Below are 27,502 nucleotides of genomic sequence, written 5' to 3' on the forward strand. Positions count from 1 at the left end.
CAAATATAGCAAACTTATTTAACAGTAGGCACACAAGATAGGATATAGGTATAATATATTGAACAGGATATATGTTAGGTATAACATTCATCTCTAATTACATAATAAACTCTAGGTTTTAATATTTGTCTCTTTACGTTGTACACTTTTAGTTAAAGCTTTATTTTTTTTCCTTTGAAGTTCTATGTTTTTTTTAAATTCAGCTTTGTTTTTATTAATAATTATATGAAACATGTTTGCTTGTTGTTCTAATCGTTTTTCTTGTGATATTTCTAAATCTGTTATATTCTGTTGTAACATTTTATTTTGTACTTTTAACTTCTCACAATTTATACCTGTAATATATTAAAAATAATTAAATAATTATAAAATGTATAATTTTAATACATAATAAATAATAACTATTACAAAATTGTTTTTAAATTACAAAAAATTTGTACATACATTTTGATATCACAGAAGAAACACTTTGTTCCTTATCAATAAGCATATCGTTTTGATTAATTTCTTCTTTATTATTTTGACTGTTTGTTGCTGTTTGTTCCTCATCAATGAGCATATTGATCTGATTAATTTCTTCTTTATTATTTTGACTGTTTGTTGCTGTTTGTTCCTCATCAATGAGCATATTGTTCTGATTAATTTCTTCTTTATTATTTTGACTGTTTGTTGTTGTTTGTTCCTCATCAATGAACATATCATTCTGATTAGTCACTACTCTTTCTTTATCATTTTGATTGTTTGTCGTTGTTCGTTCTTCATTAATAATAGGCAGGTCTTTATTATTATCTATAATAAATATTTATATTATTTTGTTTATTACTGAATGTAATGTATGCTTAGTATACTTAATAATAAATAAAAAATTTTAATACATAAAATAATGTTACTCACTTTCGTTAATTTCATCTGCTTTAGCTAACAATTGGACAATATTTTTATGTACATGTTGAGTTGGGAATGTATCAGGTTTTAAAAATTTTTTGCCAACATGCTTTGTATGATTAAAATAATCATTATTTGTAAAATGTAAACTACATATTCTTGCATTTGAAAAAGAAACTAAATCCTCTCTTCCAGCAGCCGCAATCCAATAATGGAAATATTTTTTATTTGACGATGGAAATCTAAAATTATATTATTAGAACACATTTAATTTCTAAAAGTAAATAGTATGAAAAGTTTTGGCCAAAAAATATTGTACATTTATATTATTAATGTTATAAAACAAATAAATCTTAACTTAAATATTAAAAATTATATAAATACTCTCCGTATGGACATATCAAAGTTTTATTCCATCCTTAAGGACTTCAACTTTCTAATGGGACACCAAAACATTTTATCAAACTTTATATTCTTTGGACCTTCTTATATTCAACTGATATTATGATCAAAGGTAAATGTTGCTCTGTTTTTCTTGCAAATTATGTGACTAACGTCTTTCCATTCGTGTGTTGGGTTAAATTCGTTTCACATTTTTATAATAGTCTCTATTTTATTTCTTTTATTCATAATTTTCATAGATTGACCGATCACTCGTCGGCTTCTTATTTCCTTGCAATCCGTTAAGCATAGTGAAAGGGTGGCAAAAAGAAAAATGTCTTCAGAGCGTTGCTGTTGCATGTCGCATATTAGAACACATTGACTTATAATTGGTTCGAATTTTGAAGACACATTTACTTCTACATTTTATCATGGACACGCAAGTAAGATCTTCTAACCTGCATTTATTATACTATGACTTTGCGTTTGCGATACTAATTCATTATTATTTTAATTTACTTTGTATATTTTATTTTACAACGAACTTTTAAAATTTTGTCAACCGATATGCGTTAGCCTTGCGGAACATACTTGTTTTATTATTGCATGTTTCTTTTGTAACGTTTGTTTACTTATTTTGATATTATCACTGAAGATGGCCGAAATAAATGTGCCGAAACGTTTGAATTGACAATTTAGTTACTTATTATTTTTTGAGCATCTAACACCCGGCTCTGGGTCAATACAGCCAATTTATTTTTTAATAAATACTCTCTACAATACTAAAAATAATAAAAACTTTGGTTATTTAAATTAAACTCTTTAATTAATCTAAAAGATTAATACTTACCTATGAAATGTTATACGTGAATGTTTCTTCCAAGAACTTTTGCATCCTTTCACACTACAAACTGTAGGCATTTTGTATAAATTAAAATCTGTCTAAAATTTATAACCTGTTTATAATAATTAACCTCACAGGAGTAATAGTCAACAGTCATGCGCCATACTACTTTTCTACCAACGTCACGCATGCGCGACCATCGTATTACATGGTTTTCGGGAACCAATTTTATGTACAACATCAATGGAAATTAGCGATCTAGTTATAATATAGATATCTGTGGTAATAACTTCGGTAGTTTTCCACCAAGAGACACAAGCGACACAAAAGTATTATTCTCTTTGTTGCTCATTGAATATCGAACAAAGACAGAATGATACTTGTGTCGATTTGTGTCAACTTGTGTCCTTTGCTGGAAAACAACCATCGTCATAAAATAGCTTAGAACATATATACTGGAAGGGGCATAGTCCATCTAAATATACATAACAAAAGTGTCCCCTACATCTATCTATCCTTGTCTGTACGAAATCGGTCAATGCGCTTGCGCGAATAAATAACCGCTTAAGTTGAAAGTAGAAAGATTTAAAATAGGTGGAAGGCATTTGAAAATTTGATTATAACAATTTATTCTTTAAGTTATATTATAATATAATTGCAATATATTATAAATTATATATAATAATATGTAGTAATATGTAATAATAGTCTTGCAAAATAAAATAAAAATAATGATGCACATAACCAAAAACAAATACTGTAATAAACAATAATTATATACAGGATGTACAGGATGAACTAAAATAAGATAACAAACTTTGAGGAGCGAGAACAAACATAAAAAAAAATTTGACATCAACATATGTCCGTCAAACCCACTGTTACTGATATAAAATATATATTATTAATGAAAAATAAAAAAGTAATATTTATTATTATGTAATATTCTCGCTCCTCTAAAGTTTGTTATCTTATTTTAATTATATCTTGTATATATAGTAACTAGTACAATAAAAATTATTATAATAAATAATAAAAAAAATATTTAAAAACTTCATTGATGTTTAAATAGTATTAGTTTTGTATACTTTTTTATGATTATTTCTTTAGACTTGATTATATTAGAAGGCTTGTCATAGATAAGCTTGTCTAGTTTGTCATCACACACATCAACATAATCGACGCATGCGTATTGCAATAAAATGTACAGACAAGGATAGATAGATGTTGAGGACAACGGCAAGTCAGCTATGCCCCTTCCAGTATATATGTTTTAAGTAAAATAGCGTTACACGGTATCTAACGTTAGTAGTTATAACATCGATGTTATAACTTCGGCGTAAATCGGGCCGTGTAAACGTAATCATTGATATATAAATTGTAAATCATATAAATTGATATAAATTGTGTAAAATCAGGAAATTTTCTTTACGATTAAATTTGATTCTACTGAATTCAACGTATGCAGTGTGAACAGCATTTTGCATGGCTTCGTACCGTCAGATGACGGACGACGCACGTCGAATGCAGTGTGAATCCAGCATATTGTGTCACTGCTCAGTCCAATCACAGATCCGATTAGGGTGCAGTCCCATTGAGCACGGATCGGAATGACGGATCGGATTTCTCATTAGAATTGAGTGTTCCATTCACGTTCCGTTCCGTAAAAAATTTCTCTACCAGTCCCATGTAGCAAAAACGGAACGGAATGTTGCCTCGATCGCAAGTAAATGTACTTAATTACGTTAATATTTCGTTATTTACATGTGGTTGAAGCAATTATATATATAATTTCTGCAATTTTCTTGCAAATTACATTGCTATGAGTACTTAAAAATACTGAATTATTAGGGTGCCGTTACATACAGCCCGTAATCCGTAATCCGCACCGGAAGTCCGCAAAAGTTACTAGATATTTCGCCCGTAATGTTACGTGTGTTTTTATCTCCTTGTGTCCCATGGAGCCGTAATTCCATGAAATTTCCGTAAAAGTTACTACAAGTTGCTAGTTATTACTAGTAATGCTTTTTCTAATTTTATTTATTTAACTAAATTTGACGATTTAATTAAAACTTTTGTTAAAATTATAATATATTCTGTAGTTTTCTTATGAATAAAATACAAATAAACAATTATAATCTGTTAAATAAAAAATAGTACTACCGTTACGTCTGTATTTACTGCTTCATGGGACACAAGGAGATAAAAACACACGTAACGTTACGGACAAAATACCTCCCGGTAAAAAATTTCTCATACATAATTAGACAAAAATAGTACATATCTAATTATACAAAATTATATACCGAATTTGTCCATACATAAATAGATACACCTATATATAAATGAATATGAATATATATATTTATATATGATTATATAAAGGTGTGTATGAGTAAATATACATTTTCTTGTTTCATTTTGTTGTGTTTTTATTGCGCAAACATAAAGTACATAATCATACATACATCACATCATATATATATATATATATACTCATACAGTACACAAAGATTGCATACACATTGCATCAATCTTTCATCGCAATGTTGCAATATTGCAAATTCACTGCAATATGTTGTTGCATCATTGCTGTGGGATTGCAGCAACGTTAAAATGTCCGCTTTTAGGAAGATTGTAACGAAAGATTACAGTAATATTGCAATGTAATGAATTTGCAATAATGCATTGTTATTGCAATCTTAGAATAATGTTGCATATATTTTTATTTATTCGGACATTTATCTGTCCAATTTTTGAACAATCAGTTCAATATCTGAATTCCCTGTGTTGAGGTCGTATCAGAAAAATTAAACTGATAAAAATAATTACTATGTCTTTAATCTTACTAGCCACTCTTTGCAAGTTTCATATAATCATCATGACTAAAACTTAAATACGAGATAGATTTTGCAACGCGCGTCGCATAGCGGTAAACGAACGAACTAGCGATTACCGAATATTGCTATTGCAATGTTACTGGAATGTTGCTGTCACATTCTCATGAAATATTACAATTACAGGTTGCAATAATGTCTCAACAATATTACATTGCAACTTGCAAGATTGTAACATTGCTGCAATGTAATTGCAATGTTCTGTGCTGTATGGGCAGTAAGAGTGACTTGATGAGGTCCTTTCTTAAAAATCTCTTCTTTAAATACCCCAAGCACTAATTTTCGAACTATTTGTATCATTCATAAAATGTATTTATATCTCATGTTATTTATTTTTCTCATATTATTTAGAAATACAATAAATAACATATATTTCTTATAAATGTAAAATAGTGTTTTTTTATTTTATTTTGTTTATATTCCTCTCTTGCATGCACGCGCGCGATGAGAAAAAGGTATAGAAACTTTTAGAAAAGTAAAATATTTTTAAATCAAGGCATTAAGTGAAATTAAGGAAAAAGTGACACAATTAGCCAGAATTTCTCGTTTATACAAAATCATATACAATTGCGTATGACTATATCTGAAATTTGCTTCTTACTTATATATGTTTATACATGATGCAAGACTTATACATAATCATATATTAGACTAACAGAGATTCATATATAATTATATATAAAATATTGTGGACATTATATATAAGTATGTATAAAAAAGTACTTACATGTAATTCTATACTGCAGTCGCTCCATTTATATATATATATATATATATAACGTTTTATATTTCGTCATGTATAATTATACATATTTTTACACAATTATGTAAAATATTGTATAACTCTATTAAATGCTACATAATTATATATGAGAAATTTTTTACCGGGCTAGTAACTTTTGCGGACTTCTGGTGTGGATTACGGATTACGGGCTGTATGTGACGGCACCCTCAGAGTGAAATATATTTTGTAACTAGATTTCCGTTCCGTTTTTGCTACATGGGACTGGTAGAGAAATTTTTTACGGAACGGAACGGACACATGTGTGAAGAAACGTAAACTATATTTTGTAACAGACAGTTTTATATTAGACAGTTTTAACCTCAATGCGACTAAAAATATTCTAAATTCATAGAGATGGATGAAAAAACAGTTTTATTAGTCATATTTGGCACTCATTTTGGCTTGTTACTAACACTAACATCGTTCCGAACAGTTCCGGATGTTTTAAACAGACAGAAATACGCGTTCCGATCGGAAGAAATAGCAAGATCAAAAATTCACTAGAATTCTGGTGAGAAATCCGATCCGTCATTCCGATCCGTGCTCAATAGGACTGCACCCTTATGCCCGATTCCACCAACGTAGATTAACTTTAATCTCGGTTCAATTTACTCTTTACCTTTTTCTAATTCTTAAAACTAGAAAAAGATGAAAAGTAAGGCTGGCGTCACATAGAACCCGTAATCCGTAATCCGCACCGGAAGTCCGCAAAAGTTACTAGGGATTGCGTCCGTAACGTTACGTATGTTTTTTCTCCTTGTGTCCCATGGAGCCGTAAATACACACGTAACGGTATTACTATTTTTTATTTAACAAATTATAATTGTTTATTTGTATTTTATTCATAAGAAAACTACAGAATATATTATAATTTTAACAAAAATTTTAATTAAATCGTCAAATTTAGTTAAATAAATAAAATTAAAAAAAGCATTACTAGTAATAACTAGTAACTTTTAGTAACTTTTACGGAAATTTCATGGAATTACGGCTCCATGGGACACAAGGGGTGTTTACGATAATTCAAGTTCGAGTTAGTTTCACTAGGACCGACAATGAGATATACATAACCATCTAGAACCTTTATGATTCATGACAACTCAACGCTGTCTTGTATTGCTTGAGTTAAATTCATTGAATTTGTTGAGTTTAATAAATATAAAATTATATACATATATATATAATTATATCTATTAAAGAGGTATACCAACATACATACCAACATTATTTGTTTCTTTCATAGATTGATTTGCAGTTAACATTTTTTTATTACAATAAAATTTGCTCTATAAACTCAACAAATTCAATTAATTTAACTCAAGCAATACAAGACAGCGTTGAGTTGTCATATATCATAAAGATTCTAGATGGTTATGTCTATCTCATTTTTCGATCCTAGTGAAACTAACTCGAACTTGAATTATCGTAAACACCCAAGGAGATAAAACACACGTAACGTTACGGACGCAATCCCTAGTAACTTTTGCGGACTTTCGGTGCGGATTACGGATTACGGGTTCTATGTGACGCCGGCCTAAGGGTGCCGTCACATACAGCCCGTAATCCGTAATCCGCACTGAGGCCGGCGTCACATAGAACCCGTAATCCGTAATCCGCACCGGAAGTCCGCAAAAGTTACTAGGGATTGCGTCCGTAACGTTACGTGTGTTTTATCTCCTTGTGTCCCATGGAGCCGTAATTCCATGAAATTTCCGTAAAAGTTACTAAAAGTTACTAGTTATTACTAGTAATGCTTTTTTTAATTTTATTTATTTAACTAAATTTGACGATTTAATTAAAATTTTTGTTAAAATTATAATATATTCTGTAGTTTTCTTATGAATAAAATACAAATAAATAATTATAATCTGTTAAATAAAAAATAGTAATACCGTTACGTGTGTATTTACGGCTCCATGGGACACAAGGAGAAAAAACACACGTAACGTTACGGACGCAATCCTTAGTAACTTTTGCGGACTTCCGGTGCGGATTACGGATTACGGGTTCTATGTGACGCCGGCCTGAAAGTCCACAAAAGTTACTAGGTATTTTGTCCGTAACGTTACGTGTGTTTTTATCTCCTTGTGTCCCATGGAGCCGTAATTTCATGAAATTTCCGTAAAAGTTACTACAAGTTACTAGTTATTACTAGTAATGCTTTTTCTAATTTTATTTATTTAACTAAATTTGACGATTTAATTAAAACTTTTATTAAAATTATAATATATTCCGTAGTTTTCTTATGAATAAAATACAAATAAATAATTATAATTTGTCAAATAAAAAATAGTACTACCGTTACGACTGTATTTACGGCTCCATGGGACACAAGGAGATAAAAACACACATAACGTTACGGACGAAATACCTAGTAACTTTTGCGGATTTCCGTTGCGGATTACGGATTACGGGCTGTATGCACAGACTTCTATATATTACTAGACTGCTAACTCCTTATGTATAAGGCGTCTTCATTTCTTATGTACGAAACGATACATAAAGTATTCCTTTCTGCGCATGCGCTTTGTGATGTATGTCCCTACATGCTACACATTCACATATAAACACACATACATAATACAATTAACTAATATCTCGTCCAAAAAACAGAAATCTATTAAAAAAATAATAATATTATTAAATAATATTATTAAGCTAAGTTAATTTAAATGAATCAAGCTTTATAAAATGTGTAGTATGCAAAACATTTTATATAAAAATACTAATGTATAACACTAAAATTGTATATAAGAAATATTATTTTTAATGTTTAATGTTTTTGTATATAAAATATATTATTTTTAATATTTTTATTAAATGATATTATAAAATGATTGATATATGTATATAAAATATTTTAAGGATAAATAAAAAATACACACATTTTACATTTATATTTTATTTTTATATTATTTTAATTAATTACATATAAAAATATAAAATTATTACAAAATAAATCAAAATAAAATTCATATATTAAATAATTTTCTGATTTTTATATAATATATATTATAATTTATTATTTTTGTACCTAGCTGTATCGTATTGTATGTTGTATCAGCAGTATCATATTGTGCAGTAATATCTGTTTCACTTAAAGTTTGGACATCCAAATTCTCGCTATTACATTCATTTGAATCTAGATAAATCAAAATAAAATTCATATATTAAATAATTTTCTGATTTTTATATGTGCAATTGTTGATATACTTACTTGAATCTTTATCAGAACTTTGATCATATAAATTTTGAGTGGGTATAATATCTGCTTTTAATCTTCTCACTTTTGATGTATTTGCAAAATCACTATCAGTAAAATGAAATTGGCAAATACGGCTTGATGATGTTGGTATCCAATTTGTTCTATTAATTGCTATTATCCATTGTTCCAATAAATAAGGTATACTTATAGGAAATCTAAATTATTTAACAATTTATTAACATTGATACTAAATATATTTAGAATTTCTTTTAATGATCAAAAAACAGCAGTGTCACGACAATATAATTCTACCACATATTTTTATTAAATAATACTTACTTAAAGAAAGAGATTTTGTCATTTTTCTTTCTGTATACTGCTGTGCTTTTGCAATTTAAAACAGCACATTTAAATGGCATTGTTGACTTCTTTTTATGACGTTTTTATCACGTATCGCGGATCACTTTTCTCATGTAAAAAGATTAGAATTATAGGTTAGAAGAACCGTATTATGGAGAATATATTGACTATATATATCTTTTTGCTTCTGCGCATGTGCACAATGAGACACTTTAACACATGCTTTTTGGGGCCATAGCACATAAGCGAAATTTGGGAAGTTAGCAGTCTAGTAATATATAGAAGTCTGTGGCTGTATGTGACGGCACACTAAGTTGAACCGAGATTAAAGTTAATCTACGTTGGTGGAATCGGGCATTAGTTGTCATCAGTGATGCGATATCTACTACCGGGCTCGCGGCTCTCGTGCCCCAACACAAGTAAGAAGCGCTTACGTCACGCGTCTGTGTGCGCTCGGCCGTTCGGCTATAGAGAGAGAGCGGACGTCTCTGTCTTGCTACCATCGAGCCGACGTAAACACATTGCGGACGGCTAATGCTCAGAAACAAGCGCTTTTAATCGAGTAAGGCGAGTGCCTAGCGGATTCGAAGTCCCGTATTCGAGACTTGATTTTCGCAACTTTTTTTTTTCTTTTTTCCAAATTTGTTTCTAACAGTGTAAGTTAGTTAATAATGTTTTTTTGGCTAAAAAATATTATTTCGTATATTAATAATATATTTGCATATGTTAAACTAATAACTAATTATTTTAAAAAGAATACTAATTTGCTATTATAAATAGAAAAATGAAGTTATTTTACAACATACATATTGCAACAAAGTGCAATTTAACATGTGCAATTATTGTTAATAAATATAAAATAATATTTTTTAGCCAAAAGCATTATCTAATGATTCACTTGATGGTACAGTGCTAGAAACAAATATCGAAAAAGAAAAAAATGTTACAAAAGCAGTTTTCAAATACAAGATTTTCAATATTCCTGCCACTCGCCTTAATCGATTAGCCACGCTTGCTTCTTAACATTTATCTCTATCGAAAGATTACACACCTGGAAAATTTTTAACTATTTATTTTAAATTACTGCATATTAGCAAAAGTTACTGTACTGTGGAGATTAGTGGAGAAACGGTAACATACAATGCAGTCAAATACATCTTACAAATGCAGTCAAATAGATCGAAGATTTATTGCACTCTTGTTAGCATGTTAAAGTATGTGTAGCGTATTATTAGTTCATTAGTAATTTTAAGTGTTATTAATAGTGGTCTTCCACACCACCTTTGAGGTTCCACTAACTAGGCGCGTTCGATTTTTTTTAAGTGGACCGTCGCCTGGAGCCCTATCGTACCACTTTTTTAAAATTGAAATTCAAGATAAAAGTAATTATTATTGTTTTGATGTTGATGGACCATCATCTGCAATATGTAACGTTATATTTTTTTTTATTTTCCCAGGACTACTGGCGTACAGTGTCTTTGCCGACATCAAAGACAAATGCCTCTCATTAATGTCCATATTTAGCACTGTTTCCTTACGCGATTTTAATGCTGATTTTAAAACACAAAGAGCGTTAACATTGGTGACCGTTTGTTGCGTTTTTTGGTTTTTAAATCAGATAAAACTGAAAACATCCTTTCAGGATCTGCATTAGAATTAGGCAGTGTTTGAATAGCATTCACCAAAGATTTCATATTAGGATATTTTATAGTGTTGTTACTTCGTAAAATTTTTTTCCACATATCATCAAAATTTAAATTAGAAAAATTTATTTTGTCTGTCTCAGTAAAATCTTCATGTAATTTCAACCATTCTTCCCGCAAACCGTTTTCGTCAAATCCGCCTATAGTTTTGGCAATAAAAGAAACATCGTTAAATGATATTTTTCTATCATTATCTGATAAAGCTACATTTGCTTCTAAAACTGTCAATGTGGACAAAAATTTGTCATTAATTGGTAATCTTTTACTAATTTCTTCAGCAGCGGTGACGTAAAATTGTAAACAATTTTCTCGTACATTTGTAATTATGTTACATTTGTAATTGTACATCGTGTCTGTAGATCCTTCTTTTATTAATTCATCGAGATATTCCTCGCATTCGGATCCCAAATTTATTTCTTGTAAAGATTTTTGATTCTCTTTTTCAGAAAATTTAATATTAGTACATACGGTTTTCAATAATTCTGGCTTCAAAAAGTATTTGCATATTGTTGTTAAAAATTTTACTGACTTTGGTTGCAATAAATGAATTCTTGTTTCTGTTGCTTGGAAAAATGCATTAAATGAATTAAAATAATCTAAAATATGCTCTAAAAATAAAAAATATGCTTTTACATCGTAACTTCCCATGACAGACATTAAATCTTTTGCAGACTTTGATTTGTCTGCCAACGCCATATCAGTGAGAAAAAGCTTAATAGCATCCCAAGATTCAAGAATTCTTTCAATACATGAATGGCGAGAAAGCCATCGCGTATGAGACAATTTTAAAATGTTGTGACTTGTTTCCAAAAAGCAATCACTAAAGTCTCTATAAATAGCTGAACGCTTAGGACTACTATTAATATAATTTGAAATTTTTTTCAAAAATTCTTCGCAATACTCTGGTATTTTTGCACATGCAGAATGTGCAATCAATGCAGCAGAATGGCATGGACACGCAAATGTTAGTAAATGTTTACAAGTTTCTTCTAATTTTCTTTTAAATGACGTATATTTTCCTACCATAACAGGCGCATTGTCACATGATAAAGCAATAATATTTGTAAATGGAATCTGTAATCTCCACATCTCATTTTGAAATGCATGAAATATTTTGTCCGCACTGCTACTTTTCGCGTCAATATTAATTAATTTTACTAATTGCGTGCGAATATCTAATGTTTCAGAATCAACAAATCGAACAAGAAACGTCATCCACTTTTCATTAGAAATATCAGACGTTTCGTCTATAAAAATAGAAAATTTGGTATTTCGAATGCTTTCAACCACACGATCTGTTTCTATTGGGCATAGTACATTTGAAATAATGTTTGTACATTTCTTTCGGCTCATACTCATTTTTTGTAATACGTCCGAATCCTTTCCTATCTCTTGGAAAAAATTGAGAATATCTTTCGCAGTTTGGAAAGGAATATTTCTATCTGCGATCAACGCTGCATATCGAATTTCTGCCAATTTTCTTCGCTCTTTAAGTGAAATCGATTCCGCTATCATATCGACATCTTCGTCTGTTTCTTGTTGTTTGTTTTGTTCCACGTGTTTTTTAGAAAATGCGTGACGATATACGTTAGATAAATCTCCAATAAATGATTTGTTGCAAAATGTGCAAAAAAATGCACGCTTGTCATTTGACACTTCGCGTAACCATGGCTTAAATAATGCTATATCCAACCATTCTTTTTGAAATTTAATGTCATATTTTGAAATTTTGGTTCTTGGACTTATATCGTCATCTGATATATTTTGTTTTATCTTGTCCTTATGACTCGCAGAATTTGCATGTCTTGCAACATACGATGAATAGCAAGACATTTCTTTATTGCATATAATACAATAAAAAAGACTTTCGTCCGATGATACTTTACGAATCCAAGGTTTGAAACGATCATCTTGAAGCCAAGATTCCGAAAAACTTCGTTTACGTGTATTTTTTGCCTTGTCACTCATTTTTATAGTAAAAAATAGAAGTTAGCGAATAATATAGAATAATTTGAAATGCACGATCGCAGTCGGAATCCCTGCAATACGAGTTAACTGTCTGAACACGAAAATATTACAAATGCATATAAAATATAAAATATAAATAAAATATTTACTTGCAAGTATAAAGTAACAGGACTTTAAGACTCCAGTTTTGTTTGCCAATGCGCCAATAATTAAAAAACTATATAATAATAAAACATTTAAAAAAATATAATAAAAGAAAAAAGAAATATAATTTATATCTCACTAGTTACGGCTATAGTATCTCCTTCAAACAGCAACACGCAGCGAAACAATGTCTCGTAAAATATTAAATTATAATTATTATAATAATTATAGCACTGGGAAAATAAATATACGTATTCAACAAAGATTTTCAAAGATTTTTACTGGACTGTAACCGACGGTAACAACCAAGAAAGTGAGCATTGTGTTTTGATATTAGGAATTATATTTTATAGATGTATACAGAATTGATCGTGAGACGTGCGAGTGAATAAACGCAAAATCTTGAAACAGACGAAGACGGAAGAAGTGTGTTAAGATTGCTGTTTTCGTATTCAGCTGTTGTTGTATTCAGCTGTTTTAATAGAAAAATAAAATATGTATATACAGAAATTGTTGAAAATTAAATTACATATAACACTAAACTTTCATACATTTATTTTCAATAATTTCTTTATACATTTTATTTCTCTATATGTACTTTATACTACTTTATAACAATTTTCAAACCATAAAAGAATTTTTTAATAGACGGTCAAGAATTTAGAGAAATTTACTTTTATTTTAACTTTAATTATTTATTTTATTTTTATATTTATTTCTTTTATTTTTGCACAAGATATGGTCCATCAACATCAAGACAATAAAAATTACTTTTACCTTAAATTATAATTTTAAAAAAGTGGTACGATAGGGCTCCAGGCGACGATTCACTTAAAAAAAATCGAACGCGCCTAGTTAGTGGAACCTCAAAGGTGGTGTGGAAGACCACTATTAATAACACTTAAAATTACTAATGAACTAATAATACGCTACACATACTTTAACATGCTAACAAGAGTGCAATAAATCTTCGATCTATTTGACTGCATTTGTAAGATGTATTTGACTGCATTGTATGTTACCGTTTCTCCACTAATCTCCACAGTACAGTAACTTTTGCTAATATGCAGTAATTTAAAATAAATAGTTAAAAATTTTCCAGGTGTGTAATCTTTCGATAGAGATAAATGTTAAGAAGCAAGCGTGGCTAATCGATTAAGGCGAGTGGCAGGAATATTGAAAATCTTGTATTTGAAAACTGCTTTTGTAACATTTTTTTTCTTTTTCGATATTTGTTTCTAGCACTGTACCATCAAGTGAATCATTAGATAATGCTTTTGGCTAAAAAATATTATTTTATATTTATTAACAATAATTGCACATGTTAAATTGCACTTTGTTGCAATATGTATGTTGTAAAATAACTTCATTTTTCTATTTATAATAGCAAATTAGTATTCTTTTTAAAATAATTAGTTATTAGTTTAACATATGCAAATATATTATTAATATACGAAATAATATTTTTTAGCCAAAAAAACATTATTAACTAACTTACACTGTTAGAAACAAATTTGGAAAAAAGAAAAAAAAAAGTTGCGAAAATCAAGTCTCGAATACGGGACTTCGAATCCGCTAGGCACTCGCCTTACTCGATTAAAAGCGCTTGTTTCTGAGCATTAGCCGTCCGCAATGTGTTTACGTCGGCTCGATGGTAGCAAGACAGAGACGTCCGCTCTCTCTCTATAGCCGAACGGCCGAGCGCACACAGACGCGTGACGTAAGCGCTTCTTACTTGTGTTGGGGCACGAGAGCCGCGAGCCCGGTAGTAGATATCGCATCACTGGTTGTCATAGGTAGTTTTCCACCAAGAGACACAGGGTGTTTACGATAATTCAAATTCGAGTTAGTTTCACTAGGGCCAAAAAATGAGATAGACATAACCATCTAGAACCTTTATGATTCATGACAACTCGACGCTGTCTTGTATTGCTTGAGTTATATTCATTGAATTTATTGAGTTTATTGAGCAAATTTTATTGTAATAGAAAAATGTCATTTATTATTATTATTAATTATATTATTATTAATTTATTAAAGAGGTATACCAACATACATACCAACATTATTTGTTTCTTTCATAGACTGATTTGCAGTTGACATTTTTCTATTACAATAAAATTTGCTCAATAAACTCAACAAATTCAATGAATTTAACTCAAGCAATACAAGACAGCGTCGAGTTGTCATGTATCATAAAGGTTCTAGATGGTTATGTCTATCTCATTTTTCGGTCCTAGTGAAACTAACTCGAACTTGAATTATCGTAAACACCCACAAACGACACAAAGGGTGTTTACGATAATTCAAGTTCGAGTTAGTTTCACTAGGACCGAAAAATGAGATAGACATAACCATCTAGAACTTTTATGATTTATGACAACTCGACGCTGTCTTGTATTGCTTGAGTTAAATTCATTGAATTTGTTGAGTTTATTAAGCAAATTTTATTGTAATAAAAAAATGTCAACTGCAAATCAGTCTATGAAAAAAACAAATAATGTTGGTATGTATGTTGGTATACCTCTTTAATAGATATAATTATATATATATATATTTATATGTATATAATTATATTTATTAAACTCAACAAATTCAATGAATTTAACTCAAGCAATACAAGACAGCGTCGAGTTGTCATGAATCATAAAGGTTTTAGATGGTTATGTATATCTCATTTTTTGGTCCTAGTGAAACTAACTCGAACTTGAATTATCGTAAACACCCAAAAGTATTAAGCCGAGAGCACAAGCTTTTACATAAAGCATAACGCATAAGCATAAGGAAATTGATTGGTCTATATATAAGCATAAGCAAATGCATAAGGAAATGGACCAATCAATTTCCTTATGCTTATGCGTTATGTTTTATGCAAAAGTCTGTGCTCCGGCCATTATTCTTTCTGTTGCTCATTGAATATCGAACAAAGACAGAGTAATACTTGTGTCGATTTGTGTCAACTTGTGTCCTTTGCTGGAAAACAACCATAAGCACCCTATGGCTTAGTTTACACCAATTGTTTAGTACGCGTACCAAGTACTAAATCAGCTTCTTTGATTGGTGTAGATTTTACACTAAACGATTTATACCTATCGGAGAAGCAGATTTAGTATTTGGTACGCGTACTAAACAATCGGTGTAAACTAAGAGTGCGTTCGAAAATAAGTTTGGTTGGTGTTGGGAAAAAAGATAAAGTTGGCAGTATTGAAAATTACCAGTGCTGCGTTTCGTTTCTTCCACTGGGATCATTGGAATTATACGTTATACCAGGGATCACTGAGGTTTGTTGAGGTTATTAAGGACATAAAAAAATTTGCTATTTGAGGTATTATGAAAGAGGTAAAGAAGAAGTAAAACATATTTTATAATAATATGCTTTATCTATATATATATAAATAAATATATATGCTATAGTTATTATATGTAATAATTAATGTAATCATAATTAAATACAGTAAAACAAATGTATTCTAACCTTTACTTCTTTTTCTCTTTTTTATAAATTATTGTTTCTTATATTTAAATGTAACATAATTGTGTAATATTTACAGATCACTTCTCTTGTTACTTATTATACGTCTCTTAAACATATATTTAAAAAATGAAGAAATCTGTGCAATTAGTTAAGAAACACAACACTCGTCAATTGAAGTTGCTTGATGAAATAACCAATATAGAATATATAATAGAAGTTAATGAAGAAGATTTCAATCGCGCTTATAAAGGTATTATTTCAATATTAAACAGTTAACTATCCAGATAAGAAAGCATGCAAAAATAATTATATATTGTTATAATAAATATTAAAATGTCAATTCATTTTATTTCATTTATTTATCATATATTTTAAAGAATGCTATATAAAAATTAATATACTTTACAAATATTTATATATTTACACATATACGCACACTACATATTAATACAGAAACTAATTCCTTTCTTGAAAATTATTATTTGTAATTATTTCCATTAATCGATTTCTTTTTATATTTCCTTCTTCTCTCAATTCATTAGTAATAGCTAACGGTTCCATTTCGTGTAGCATGTCAGGTACAACAATAGGGATTTCAATAGCATCATTATTCAATAAACAAATGTTGTGTAATACACAACAACTAACTACATAATATGGAACTAAATCTGTCCTTGTCATTGGTAATTTATCCAATAAATAACGCCATCGTCCTTTCAATAATCCGATTGCTCTTTCTACGGTTATTCGGGCAGATGACAAATAACGATTAAATTCTTTCTGTCTCCTAATTAAATGACCATTATTGTAGAATGGTACCATGACATTTTTTTGTATACTATACGCTGCATCACCTAATAAGTGACTGTCTTCGGGGAAAAATTCTGGAGTACAATATTGCTGCACTCCAGAATAAAGAAACACTCGCATGTCGTGCACACAACCTGGCATTCCAGCAAAGACATGAATGAAAGACAAATTATCTTTACAGATTACCTAGAAAAAAAATATAATTCTTAACAAACAAAATTCGCTCTGTTTCTACATATTGTTCATTCAATTTATATTAATAAAGTTTGTAATATTTATTATCTCTTAAAATTAATATATTTAATAAAAAAAATATTTTTCCTTACTTGTAATTGGATGGAGAATCTGCTTTTTCTATTTATATAACTACTAGCATCTCTTTTTGGCCGGGCAATATTTATATGTGTCCCATCAATGATACCTAGGACTTTCGGAAATCCATATAATGTCTGTATGTTTGTCCATATTGTTTGAGCTTCTTCATAGGTAGGCCATCTGATGAAAAGATTTCGAAGGCCGTACAATGCTCGAACAACTCTTTTGACGCTAAACCACGCAGTTGATCTGGCAACACCAAATCTTTCACATATGGAGCGATAAGAATCTGGTGTTGCCAAAACATAAATAGCTATTAATAACTGTTTTGTTGTATTGATTTGTTCTCTTCCCATGAATGGAAAAGATTCTAATTTGGATCCAATAAAATGCAATAAAAAATAAAAAGTGTTACGCTCCATCCTATAACAAATAATATCACATACATTATTATTAACATGAATGTGTGTTTTATATTAATAATGCTATAATTATAATAAAGTTATATGATTTACCTAAAATGTGATTTAAATTCAATATTTGTATATCTTATAACAACATTTTCCAAATAATTTGTTATTTTTGGTACTATTCTCCTTTCATCTCTATTGTTACCTCTATTATCGAATAAAATATTTTGCAATTCTTCATTATCATCACTGTCTGAAGAAGAGGAACTACTCGAAGATTCAAACATGATGTTTTGGAATATAATATATTCTTCCATAATAATAATCTAATTGCAACACTTGAAATAGGTTATTTATGTTTTTCGTATAACGCAGTGATCCCAGTGGAAGAAACGAAACGCAGCACTGGTAATTTTCAATACTGCCAACTTTATCTTTTTTCCCAACACCAACCAAACTTATTTTCGAACGCACTCTAAGCCAATGACGTGCGTCTGCTTTGACACGTATGAGCGAGACACCGAGCCCCGCAAATCTATCTATCTATCTCAAGCTCGCTATTTACCAACGTAGTATGGCAGTACACATTCCAATATAACTATAGTTCAGTGGTCTGTATTCATTTCGACAGAAAAATGGCGGATTGTAAAGGTGCGTTATGTTTATTCAGATTTGATTATATGTGTACAAAAGTGTTGTGAAATAATATCGAATAAATATTAGAGATGCTTTGTGTCGTGTAAAATTGTGCAATGTATCGTATATCATTAATATAACACTTTGTTTTTTCGCAAATTTTTTATTTATAACCGTTTGAAGATTGATCAACTAATTGTTTATGATAATGATTTTAATTGTTTATATTTGTGTTGTATTTAGAGAGTACAGAGAAAACCGATCATCCACCACTTGTTCTGAAAGTCGATCCACCTGAGGAGCCACCAAAAGACAATACTGAGGGAGATTCAATGAACAGTAATTCAGCCATGCTAGCTGACTGGAATACACATACTAATAGTTACCTTAAGATATTGATGTTTTATCTTGCTTGAAGAAATATTATAATTGGAGCACTTGATTAATTTTTAGAGCTGCAAGGCGTTATAATATTTTAAAATTCAGTGTTTTGTTTTATAGTAAATTGTGCATTATATATTGATTTTTTCAACTTTACTTTTATTGAAGAAAATTAGACAACTTGAACAATCCAATATATTACTTTCTAGAGCAAAACCTTTATGACTAAAAAATTGTGATCTTTTAAAGGTTAATGCAATAATATATTTAATCACTTAGTAATGTAATAAATTTTAAATTTTACAGATGAATCAGAAAGTCTTGCAGTGGAACCAAATGATCAGAAATCTGAATCTATAGCTAGTAAGCCTCCTAATAAAAAACATTGTAAGTTGTATTATTTGATAAGAAAACACTATTGATGTTTTCTAGTAAGAAAACAGAGAGACACTGTGTCACATAGTTGAACATAGTACATGACTAATGAAACGTCATTGATCTTTGACACATACTAATTCACTCCAATGTAGATTTTTTTATGCTTAACAATAATCTTTATATTTATCACTTTTATCTTAAGTAACTGTAATATATAATGTCTGTAAATATTAAAATGGATTATCTATCTATTATAATTATAATTTAATAAAAAAGTAAACTTTTGTTTTCATATAGTGATAAATTCTATTATGTTGTTAATAACTCATTGATCTATTAAACTTTAAGTAAAAAGAAGATTAAAACAAAAATGGTATTTCAATACTTAATGCTTCTAGCGTAAAAATGTTTAAAATTTTTTTAATTGACGACTATGATTCTGACACAAATATTTTGACTTTATAGGTCTGTTCTTTATAGCTGAACTAGTGCAGCCAGTATTTTCAGCTATAAAAAACAAATCATATATTAACTTTGACTGCACTGTCATTGACTTGTAGCAGCTTATGTCATTACAGAAAAGGATTCATATCAATATTATATCATACTGTCTTGACTATATCTTGGCAGAATGTACCATATAATATGATTTAATATACATATATTTATAGGTTCTGTGTTAGCTGCTTCAAAATTTGGGAATTTATTTGGCGTTAATGAATTCTCAAGTTCTGTACCTAATAAATCAAAGTCATCTATATTAAGGCCGTCGCAATTAAGCGCTGTCACCAATAATTCAACAAGTGTTACTGACAAGTCTGTTTTGCAACCTGCAAAGTTTCACAATCCATTTACAAAAGTTACCAATAATTCTATAGAAGAGGATGAGTCTTTAACAAAAAACAATAAAACTGAAACGAGTAAAGATTCTAAAAGTGAAGAAAAGCCTACAGAAGACACAAAACCAAAATTCTTACCTCTGGGTGCAAGTACAAAAGAGAACGAAAATAATGTAAATAGTACTGTAGCACCTAGTGCTTCTACTCCTAGCTTTGTGTTTGGTCAGAATTTAAAGGAACGTGTCACTGTTTCAAATGATACAGAAAGTTCAGATAATTCTGAGAAAGAAGAGGTGAAAAACGAAGAAAGTAATGAGAATGGATCTTCTGAACTTTTATTTTCAAATGCAGCTACAAATTGTCGTACCACAGTGAGACCAAGTTTAACATTAACTCAGGCGGCACAAGTATTGGAGGAGGCTAATCGTGCAAACAAGAGAAAATATAATCAAGTAACATTATTAACTGGTGAAGAAGGAGAAACAAACATTCTTCAAATTAATTGCAAACTATTTGCATTTGATAAGGTATGTATAAGGTTATATAGAGTTTTGAATTGTGGATAACTTAATTTTTTAAGTATTAATGACACATAAATGCATCATTTCAAAAAGTATGTTCCACCTATAGGATTTTTGTAAAGCACAATATCTGCAAGTTTTTGGAATTACTGAATTCAAATCTCTACTTGTAATTTTTGAACTTAATATATGACAGACTTAATATAATAAATATAAACTTGAAAAATTTTATTTTTACCAAACTTGTAATTTTTAAGATTTTTTTGGCTTTTTAATTCGAATTTGACATCCACATTTTAAAATTGAAAAATATATTTTTGGAAAAAACAAATATTTTTAAATTTTAGATTATACATTTGAGTTAGGTACAATTCTTTAAATATAATCATATTTTATCTTAACTTTATTTTTATTTATAAAATTTTAATTACAAAGTTTACATTTTATTTTGCAAATCAAAGATTTTTAAAACTCCCCTCCTTTGAAAAAGTTTGATATAAAATCTATTATTCAAATTTCTAATTGAATATACGTTTTAAAATTTCAAAATTTTGGCTGCAGATATTAAATTCAGCATCTCTTCAGCATCAAGAAATTCGTCAAATATCTTTATATGTTTTTTTATAACAATTACTTTTAATAATACAATGTTTTTACTTAACAGTTAAACGATTAATATGAATAGTTATAAATGTTATATGAATTAAATTATCGTAATCATCATATCGTTTATTACTGTATTGCAGACCAGTAGTAGTTGGCAGGAAAGAGGGAGAGGTACACTGAGACTTAACGATCGGGACGATGAATCCCGTTTAGTTGGTCGCACTGCTGGAACACAAAGATTAATTCTGAATACGAAAGTGTGGCCTGGTATGACCGCGGAACGGGCTGGACTTAAATCATTAAGGCTAACTGCAATGGATGTTCACGGAGATATTCGAATTTTTATTGTCCAAGCGGCACCTAAAGAAGTCGATCAATTGCACAATCTTCTGTTGCAACGACTTAAACGTGCACAGGAACGCCACCCTAAAAAATTAGCTACAGACCACTGACGACCAATCTGTAATTCTTGCGAAGCGAGTGCTTTCGTTAGCTTTATTTATGCAACATAGAGATCATGTAAGAAGAGCTGGTCCTTTAAAAATACAAGGCTCTATCTATGATGCACACAATAGAATGGCTATGTTTTGTGCTTCCTTCCGAAGCTGCAGTTCTCGGCGATTTGACACCAGTTTAGTGGGAAGAAAACAAGGAAGATTAAGTCACGATGCGTGTGCAAGTTGATTCTCTTGTAAATTGATATTTTTAATCTCTTTCTCGCGAACACAAAATCTTTTTTACAATCATTTCCAATTGATAATTTTTCATTTGAAATTTAATATTTCTTCAATCAGGGTGTCTACCTAGAAATCTTAGAATTCTTTTCTGCCCGAGAAATCAGAAATTCTTAGAAAATTTTATCAAGAAATTTTGTATAAATTATTGAATCCTATATGATTTTGCTTTTATATTATGATTTAAGAGGTTGATCATAATATCAAAGTCTTCCCTCTTTTTCCAGTATGTTTCCAAACTTAATATTTAAAAATTGGATTTTAAGTTATTCTTTATGAATAGGAAGTATTAAGTTTGTACAACGAACAAATTTATTTTAAATTCGAAAATTGATTGAAAGTGCCTGGAAAATAGATTAATTTTTTCTTACGTTTAATTAGTCACCCTGTAAGTAAAGATATATTTGTTATAAAAAGTAGATGGAAATTTTGAACAGAAAAAGGCTATAAAAACCAAAGTGTGGACGTCGGAGTGCAAAATATTATTAATCAATATAAAATTACCAAAACGTTTGGACCCAATTTTAGACCATCATCAGTCTGATAGGATTGTAAACGGTATGATGATAAAATGCGTAAATAACATACAAAATGTTTTGGTAATTCTATATCGGTATCACTACTTCGTATTAATTGATAATACATTTTTTTGCGCCCTGAATCCGCGCTTTGGTTCTTACTTCTTTTTTTCCATTAACTTTTTTTGAACAGTATAACGTAATTTCAATGATACATTAGTCACTATTACATATAATATCAATTATATGTAACAAAATTGCAAAACAAATAGCAATTTACTTTTCGAAATAATTTTTTATATATTTTAGTAAGTTTATGTTTACATTGTGAATCATGCGAGTTTTTGCAGTAAACATTTTTCTTTTTCAAAGGTGATGTATTGCATTAATCAATCATAAATTTGAACAAATAGTTTGCGTTTATATTTTATTATTAAGAAATGCATAAAGATGGCTGGAGAGAAACGTGTTACTATTTATGTAGCATGTATTATTGCCGTTACTTGTACTTTAACTTGTATTTAGCAAAAGATTCGTGGAAATGTACAATACGACGGCATTATATAATATTACAATGATATAAATAATAATAATAATGATAATAATAATAATAATAATAATAATAATAATAATAATAATAATAATAATAATAATAATAATAATAATTAATAATAATTAATAATAATAATAAATAATTATAATGATAATAATAATAATAATGGTGATGATATATTATTATTACAATTAAGAATACGTTGTTTTATTTTAGATGCAAATAAAATCTTCGATTTAATAGCGAAAGAAAATTTCTATTTATACTTTTTTTAATCCTCAGTGTTACAAGAGAATAAGCTATTTTTAAATCTAATTTCTGATTTTGTTTGTCCATATTATAAAGCTCATTTTCTGTGCTCCTTGCGTAAATGGATCGAGGGGAATAAAAATTGTATGTACATTTTGAATAGCGATAAAATATTTTGACGTTTTCTTACATTTATTTACTAATTTTTCAAGAGTGTTATATATGTTGTTTGAAAATTTACTCATTAATGTTATGTGTGTATGTATATGCACGCATGCGCGCGCACGCACACACACGCACGCACGCACACATACACACACACACACACACACGCGCGCGCGCGCGCGCATATATGTCGTATACTAATGATGTGTATATATATATATATATATATATATATATATATATATATATATGTCATTTTAAAAGAAGTATTTTTTATCTATAAGGCCCTGACAAAACATGGTATGTAGAATTGCTGAATTCGAATTTCTTATCAAAATTTTTGAATTCAATATATAACATACTTATTGTCAATATAAAAGGCGTAAACTATTCCATTTTAATAAAACATGATTTCTATGAATTTTTACAGTTTTTAAATTCGAATCTGACATTAAGAATTGAAAATTTGGGAGAACATTATTTTCATAAAACACAAAAAGAATAAATTAATATTTTGAAATATTAATTTACACATATTTAACAATTATTTTTGAATTTAATTACATTTTATCTTGGGTACTAATGTGAATTACCAAAGTATTAGGTACTGTAGTTTTTTATTAGTTATTCTTAAATCACAAAGCGCTTACACCTTGATTTTTAAATTAAAAATTCATAAAATTTCCTAAAAAAATTTTATATGAAATCTATTGTTCGAATTTCTTGTTGCTTTATTAAGTTCACGATTCGTAATTTCAATATTTTGACCAGATTTAAATTTATCGTCTCAAGAAATCTTGAATATACAGAGTGTTTCGTAATTCGCGAATCAAGATTATAGCATAAAAATTCTCAAAAAATAAAATAAAGTTCTTTACAATTTTTCTATTTAAGCAATAGTTTTTGAAATAGGATTTAAAACTGGTCAATCAGACTCTAATTAAACAATCTTGGTCCCTGAGCGCGCGTATAATAATATTGTTGATTCACGAATAAGTGACCACTTAACAGAGTTTGATTGATCAATTTTAAACCCTTATATTTCAAAAACTGTTGCTTGGATGGAACAATCATAAAGAACTTTTTTATTTCATTTTTTGAGAATCTGCTGTAATATTTAATGCTATAACATCTTGATTCACGAATAAGATCTTACGCACAATAGAGAAAATATTAGAAATAAATATAAATATTAAATATTAGAAGTAAGAAATTGATATTATTTCATTTCAAAACAAGAAAATGAAATGGATGAATGTATCATGAATTAGGAAATAAGAATTAGAAATAATTAATCCATTCCGTTTCCTTGTTTGAAGTAAAATAATTCCAAATTGCTCTTTCTAATATTTAATATTTATTCTTATTTAATATTTAATATATCCTTAATATTTTCTCTATTGTGCGTAGGGCCTTACAGGACACTCTATACCTATACAATCTTTACGTAAGTTTAATGGTTTGTTTATAGAAATTAATTTTTGTAACGAAGTGTTTTTATTTGTTAACAGTTAGAGTTATAATATTATTATATGTTATTAATAAATTGATAATATTTAGTCTGTATATATGAAATATAAAAAATGTATCACTCATTGGTTACACGAAAATAGAAATGTTCGTATGTGGAAAACTTTTTTTGCATACCGTCTTTACATAATTATATTACATATGAAGATATGTAGTTCATATATTAATGTGGACAATAAATCAAGTTTAACAGAAATATGAAATCATAAATTATTCAAGTTTATTGTCGACTATTTATTTTTAAGATATTTTTTGATTGCTTTTTTCTCGAAATAATTAATATAATTGCTTTTACATAAAGATATAACATGTGTATTATTTTACTTTTTACATTCTACTTATAAATAATACATTGATAATATGTTATTTTACATAAAGTAGAATTTTTTATTTTTTTAAAATTGTAACAAGAAAACAAATTCAGATGATTCTTGATCTCTTTGTTTGAATCGTATAATGGAAACGTGAAGTGCTCGGAACGATACTTATACGATATTCGTGTTGCATTTAAAATAGAAAAAACTATATATAAAAAGAAAAAATTTTCTAATGTTGACGAATGGATACATAATAATATTTCTAATAATAATACTCATCTAAGGAGTCTCTTCAGTAAGAGGCATTAATGCAGAAAACTTTAATAATAAAGCTTTTTATTTTAATAATTATATTTTTATTTATAAATTTAATTTTTTAGAAAAATTATTGAACTTTTCAAAAAGGTATGAATTTGTTTTTAATTGAGCAAATTTTAATAATATTGTGAATAAAGAGATTAATAAATATAATATGCATCCAATTCAATTGTATAGTTGTTAAAAAGATATTGAAAAATGGATAAGATATTATTAAAGAATTTTTAAAAATTTTATTAAATAGATTTTTTTTAATATAACGAATAATTTTTGTATAAATTATTTTTAAATATATTATAAAAAATGTAAAGATATTTAGTAAGAAAATAAAATAAATAAAGTACATATATTTAAAAACATTGGAGTTTGCTTTTTAAAAAAAAATAAAAAAAAAATAGAAGAAATATAATGAGAAAATCTGTAATTATAATTTAAAAAGTGTAATTTAATATATACAATTAAATTATACATATTTTTCATTTCTTTCGATAACAGATCATATCATAACATATTGAGTACTGCTTGTGCACAGTTTACGAAACACCACTATCGGAAGGTATATTATTGTCATTTCCGCATATCGATTTCACCTTCCAGCCTGGAAAATATGTATTTGAGTATAGCTATTACGGAGAGAGAGCTTCGCGATATTTAACACAGTTGGCGTGATGATCGTACTGTGCCGCACGAATGGCGGGCAGCATTCAACAGACGGATATTTATAGACTCGAAGTTTCCTGCAAACCCGCGACGGTCTAGGCGTCAAAATCCAGTTTCTACGTTTATCTCGGTATCCGTCCGATGTTCGTCGAACTCGATTTGACGGATGCGCGATGATGCGATATTACGAACAACCAGTGACGGACGATAATGACGCTACGTATCACTAAGAAAATTACGGGAATTCTAATGTAAGACCGGGACCAGCTGTGCCGCATGCCTGTCGAATCGTTAGATCATTGTCAGTCTTTCGCGACAACATATTCTGCTTAGCTTGATATTGTGCGTTTTTCGGTACCGCACCGTCTTCGTTGCGGCAAGCCGAATTACAAGCCGCCAATCACAACGACGCCAACGACACGATTATCGTCCCTTCAAAAGCGCAAAAGAAGAAAAAAAGAACAAAAGAGAAAGAAAAAAAAGAAAAAACCGCATTTTCGAGCGGCAAGTGATAAGTTGTTTGAAATCAGAAAATGAGTCACAACATTATTCGATCTATAGTTATGCGCACAAGGACTTTATTTAACGCATTGTGTGAAATGTTTTTGGCCCATTTAGTAGTTAAAGTAACGTGAAAGACAAAGAAAGAAAGAGAGAGAGTAAAAAAGGAAAAAGGAAGAAAGAGGAAGATAGAGAGAGGAAGAAAGAGGGGAGAGAAAGAAAGAGGAGAGAGAGAATAGGGGGGACACTCATCCTGAAGAGTGATTATTGTTTGAGAATTGTTTGTCATTATTTTGACTATTTTTGCATGTGTTTGCCAATTTTTATTTAACATTATGATTATCGATGGTGGGCGTATAAAAATTACTGAGTGACATATTCACCTTTTTTTATCATAATAAGCTAAACTTGATAA

At 29.1% G+C, this 27,502-nt stretch overlaps 3 protein-coding genes and 1 long non-coding RNA gene across 6 annotated transcripts; 1 reads left to right on the top strand and 3 right to left on the bottom strand.

The window, feature by feature from the left end:
- Nucleotides 1-4: 4 nt before the first annotated feature.
- LOC136998766 (probable serine/threonine-protein kinase tsuA) lies at nt 5-15,350 on the bottom strand. Of its 2 annotated transcripts, none has more exons than XM_067351947.1 (5): nt 15,232-15,350; nt 2,117-2,177; nt 895-1,127; nt 445-789; nt 5-335 (listed from the first exon to the last, which is right to left on the bottom strand). In XM_067351947.1, exons 1-5 carry the CDS (start codon nt 15,272-15,274, stop codon nt 112-114), a joined length of 906 nt encoding a protein of 301 aa, XP_067208048.1. In that variant the 5' UTR covers nt 15,275-15,350; the 3' UTR covers nt 5-111. The 2 variants fall into 2 exon arrangements, with proteins under 2 accessions (XP_067208048.1, XP_067208049.1); XM_067351948.1 differs by having other exon boundaries at nt 2,117-2,208; nt 15,232-15,339.
- On the bottom strand, nt 8,678-9,633 carry LOC136998768 (uncharacterized). The gene is made up of 3 exons (XR_010889307.1): nt 9,336-9,633; nt 9,009-9,211; nt 8,678-8,933 (listed from the first exon to the last, which is right to left on the bottom strand). It is a non-coding gene; the product is annotated as an uncharacterized lncRNA (long non-coding RNA).
- A 1,636-nt stretch (nt 15,351-16,986) lies between the features above and the next one.
- Nucleotides 16,987-18,646, bottom strand: LOC136998765 (uncharacterized). The gene is made up of 3 exons (XM_067351945.1): nt 18,287-18,646; nt 17,783-18,194; nt 16,987-17,642 (listed from the first exon to the last, which is right to left on the bottom strand). The coding sequence occupies exons 1-3, from the start codon at nt 18,496-18,498 to the stop codon at nt 17,103-17,105; spliced, it is 1,164 nt and encodes a 387-aa protein (XP_067208046.1). The 5' UTR covers nt 18,499-18,646; the 3' UTR covers nt 16,987-17,102.
- A 50-nt stretch (nt 18,647-18,696) lies between these two features.
- LOC105678942 (ran-binding protein 3) lies at nt 18,697-27,263 on the top strand. Of its 2 annotated transcripts, none has more exons than XM_012378672.2 (5): nt 18,697-18,832; nt 19,061-19,198; nt 19,505-19,585; nt 20,248-20,942; nt 21,683-27,263. In XM_012378672.2, the coding sequence occupies exons 1-5, from the start codon at nt 18,817-18,819 to the stop codon at nt 21,992-21,994; spliced, it is 1,242 nt and encodes a 413-aa protein (XP_012234095.1). In that variant the 5' UTR covers nt 18,697-18,816; the 3' UTR covers nt 21,995-27,263. The 2 variants fall into 2 exon arrangements, with proteins under 2 accessions (XP_012234095.1, XP_012234104.1); XM_012378681.2 differs by having other exon boundaries at nt 19,061-19,156.
- The last annotated feature ends 239 nt before the right edge of the window (nt 27,264-27,502 follow it).

This window comes from Linepithema humile, chromosome 3, assembly GCF_040581485.1.
Source record: "Linepithema humile isolate Giens D197 chromosome 3, Lhum_UNIL_v1.0, whole genome shotgun sequence".
Taxonomy (NCBI): domain Eukaryota; kingdom Metazoa; phylum Arthropoda; class Insecta; order Hymenoptera; family Formicidae; genus Linepithema; species Linepithema humile.

Bases quoted from the DNA above. Each gene is read 5' to 3' on its own strand.
- LOC136998766 (XM_067351947.1), bottom strand. From the start codon at position 15,274: ATGTCAACTGCAAATCAGTCTATGAAAGAAACAAATAATGTTG. The intron at 790-894 runs GTGAGTAACATT...TATTTATTATAG, and splicing joins AGCAGATGAAATTAACGAAA to ATAATAATAAAGACCTGCCT. The intron at 336-444 runs GTATGTACAAAT...AATATATTACAG, and splicing joins TTCTTCTGTGATATCAAAAT to GTATAAATTGTGAGAAGTTA.
- LOC136998765 (XM_067351945.1), bottom strand. From the start codon at position 18,498: ATGGAAGAATATATTATATTCCAAAACATCATGTTTGAATCTTCGAGT. The intron at 18,195-18,286 runs GTAAATCATATA...TATTTGTTATAG, and splicing joins GAATTTAAATCACATTTTAG to GATGGAGCGTAACACTTTTT. The intron at 17,643-17,782 runs GTAAGGAAAAAT...TTTTTTTTCTAG, and splicing joins GATTCTCCATCCAATTACAA to GTAATCTGTAAAGATAATTT.
- LOC105678942 (XM_012378672.2), top strand. The intron at 19,199-19,504 runs GTTACCTTAAGA...TAAATTTTACAG, and splicing joins CTGGAATACACATACTAATA to ATGAATCAGAAAGTCTTGCA. The intron at 19,586-20,247 runs GTAAGTTGTATT...ATATATTTATAG, and splicing joins GCCTCCTAATAAAAAACATT to GTTCTGTGTTAGCTGCTTCA.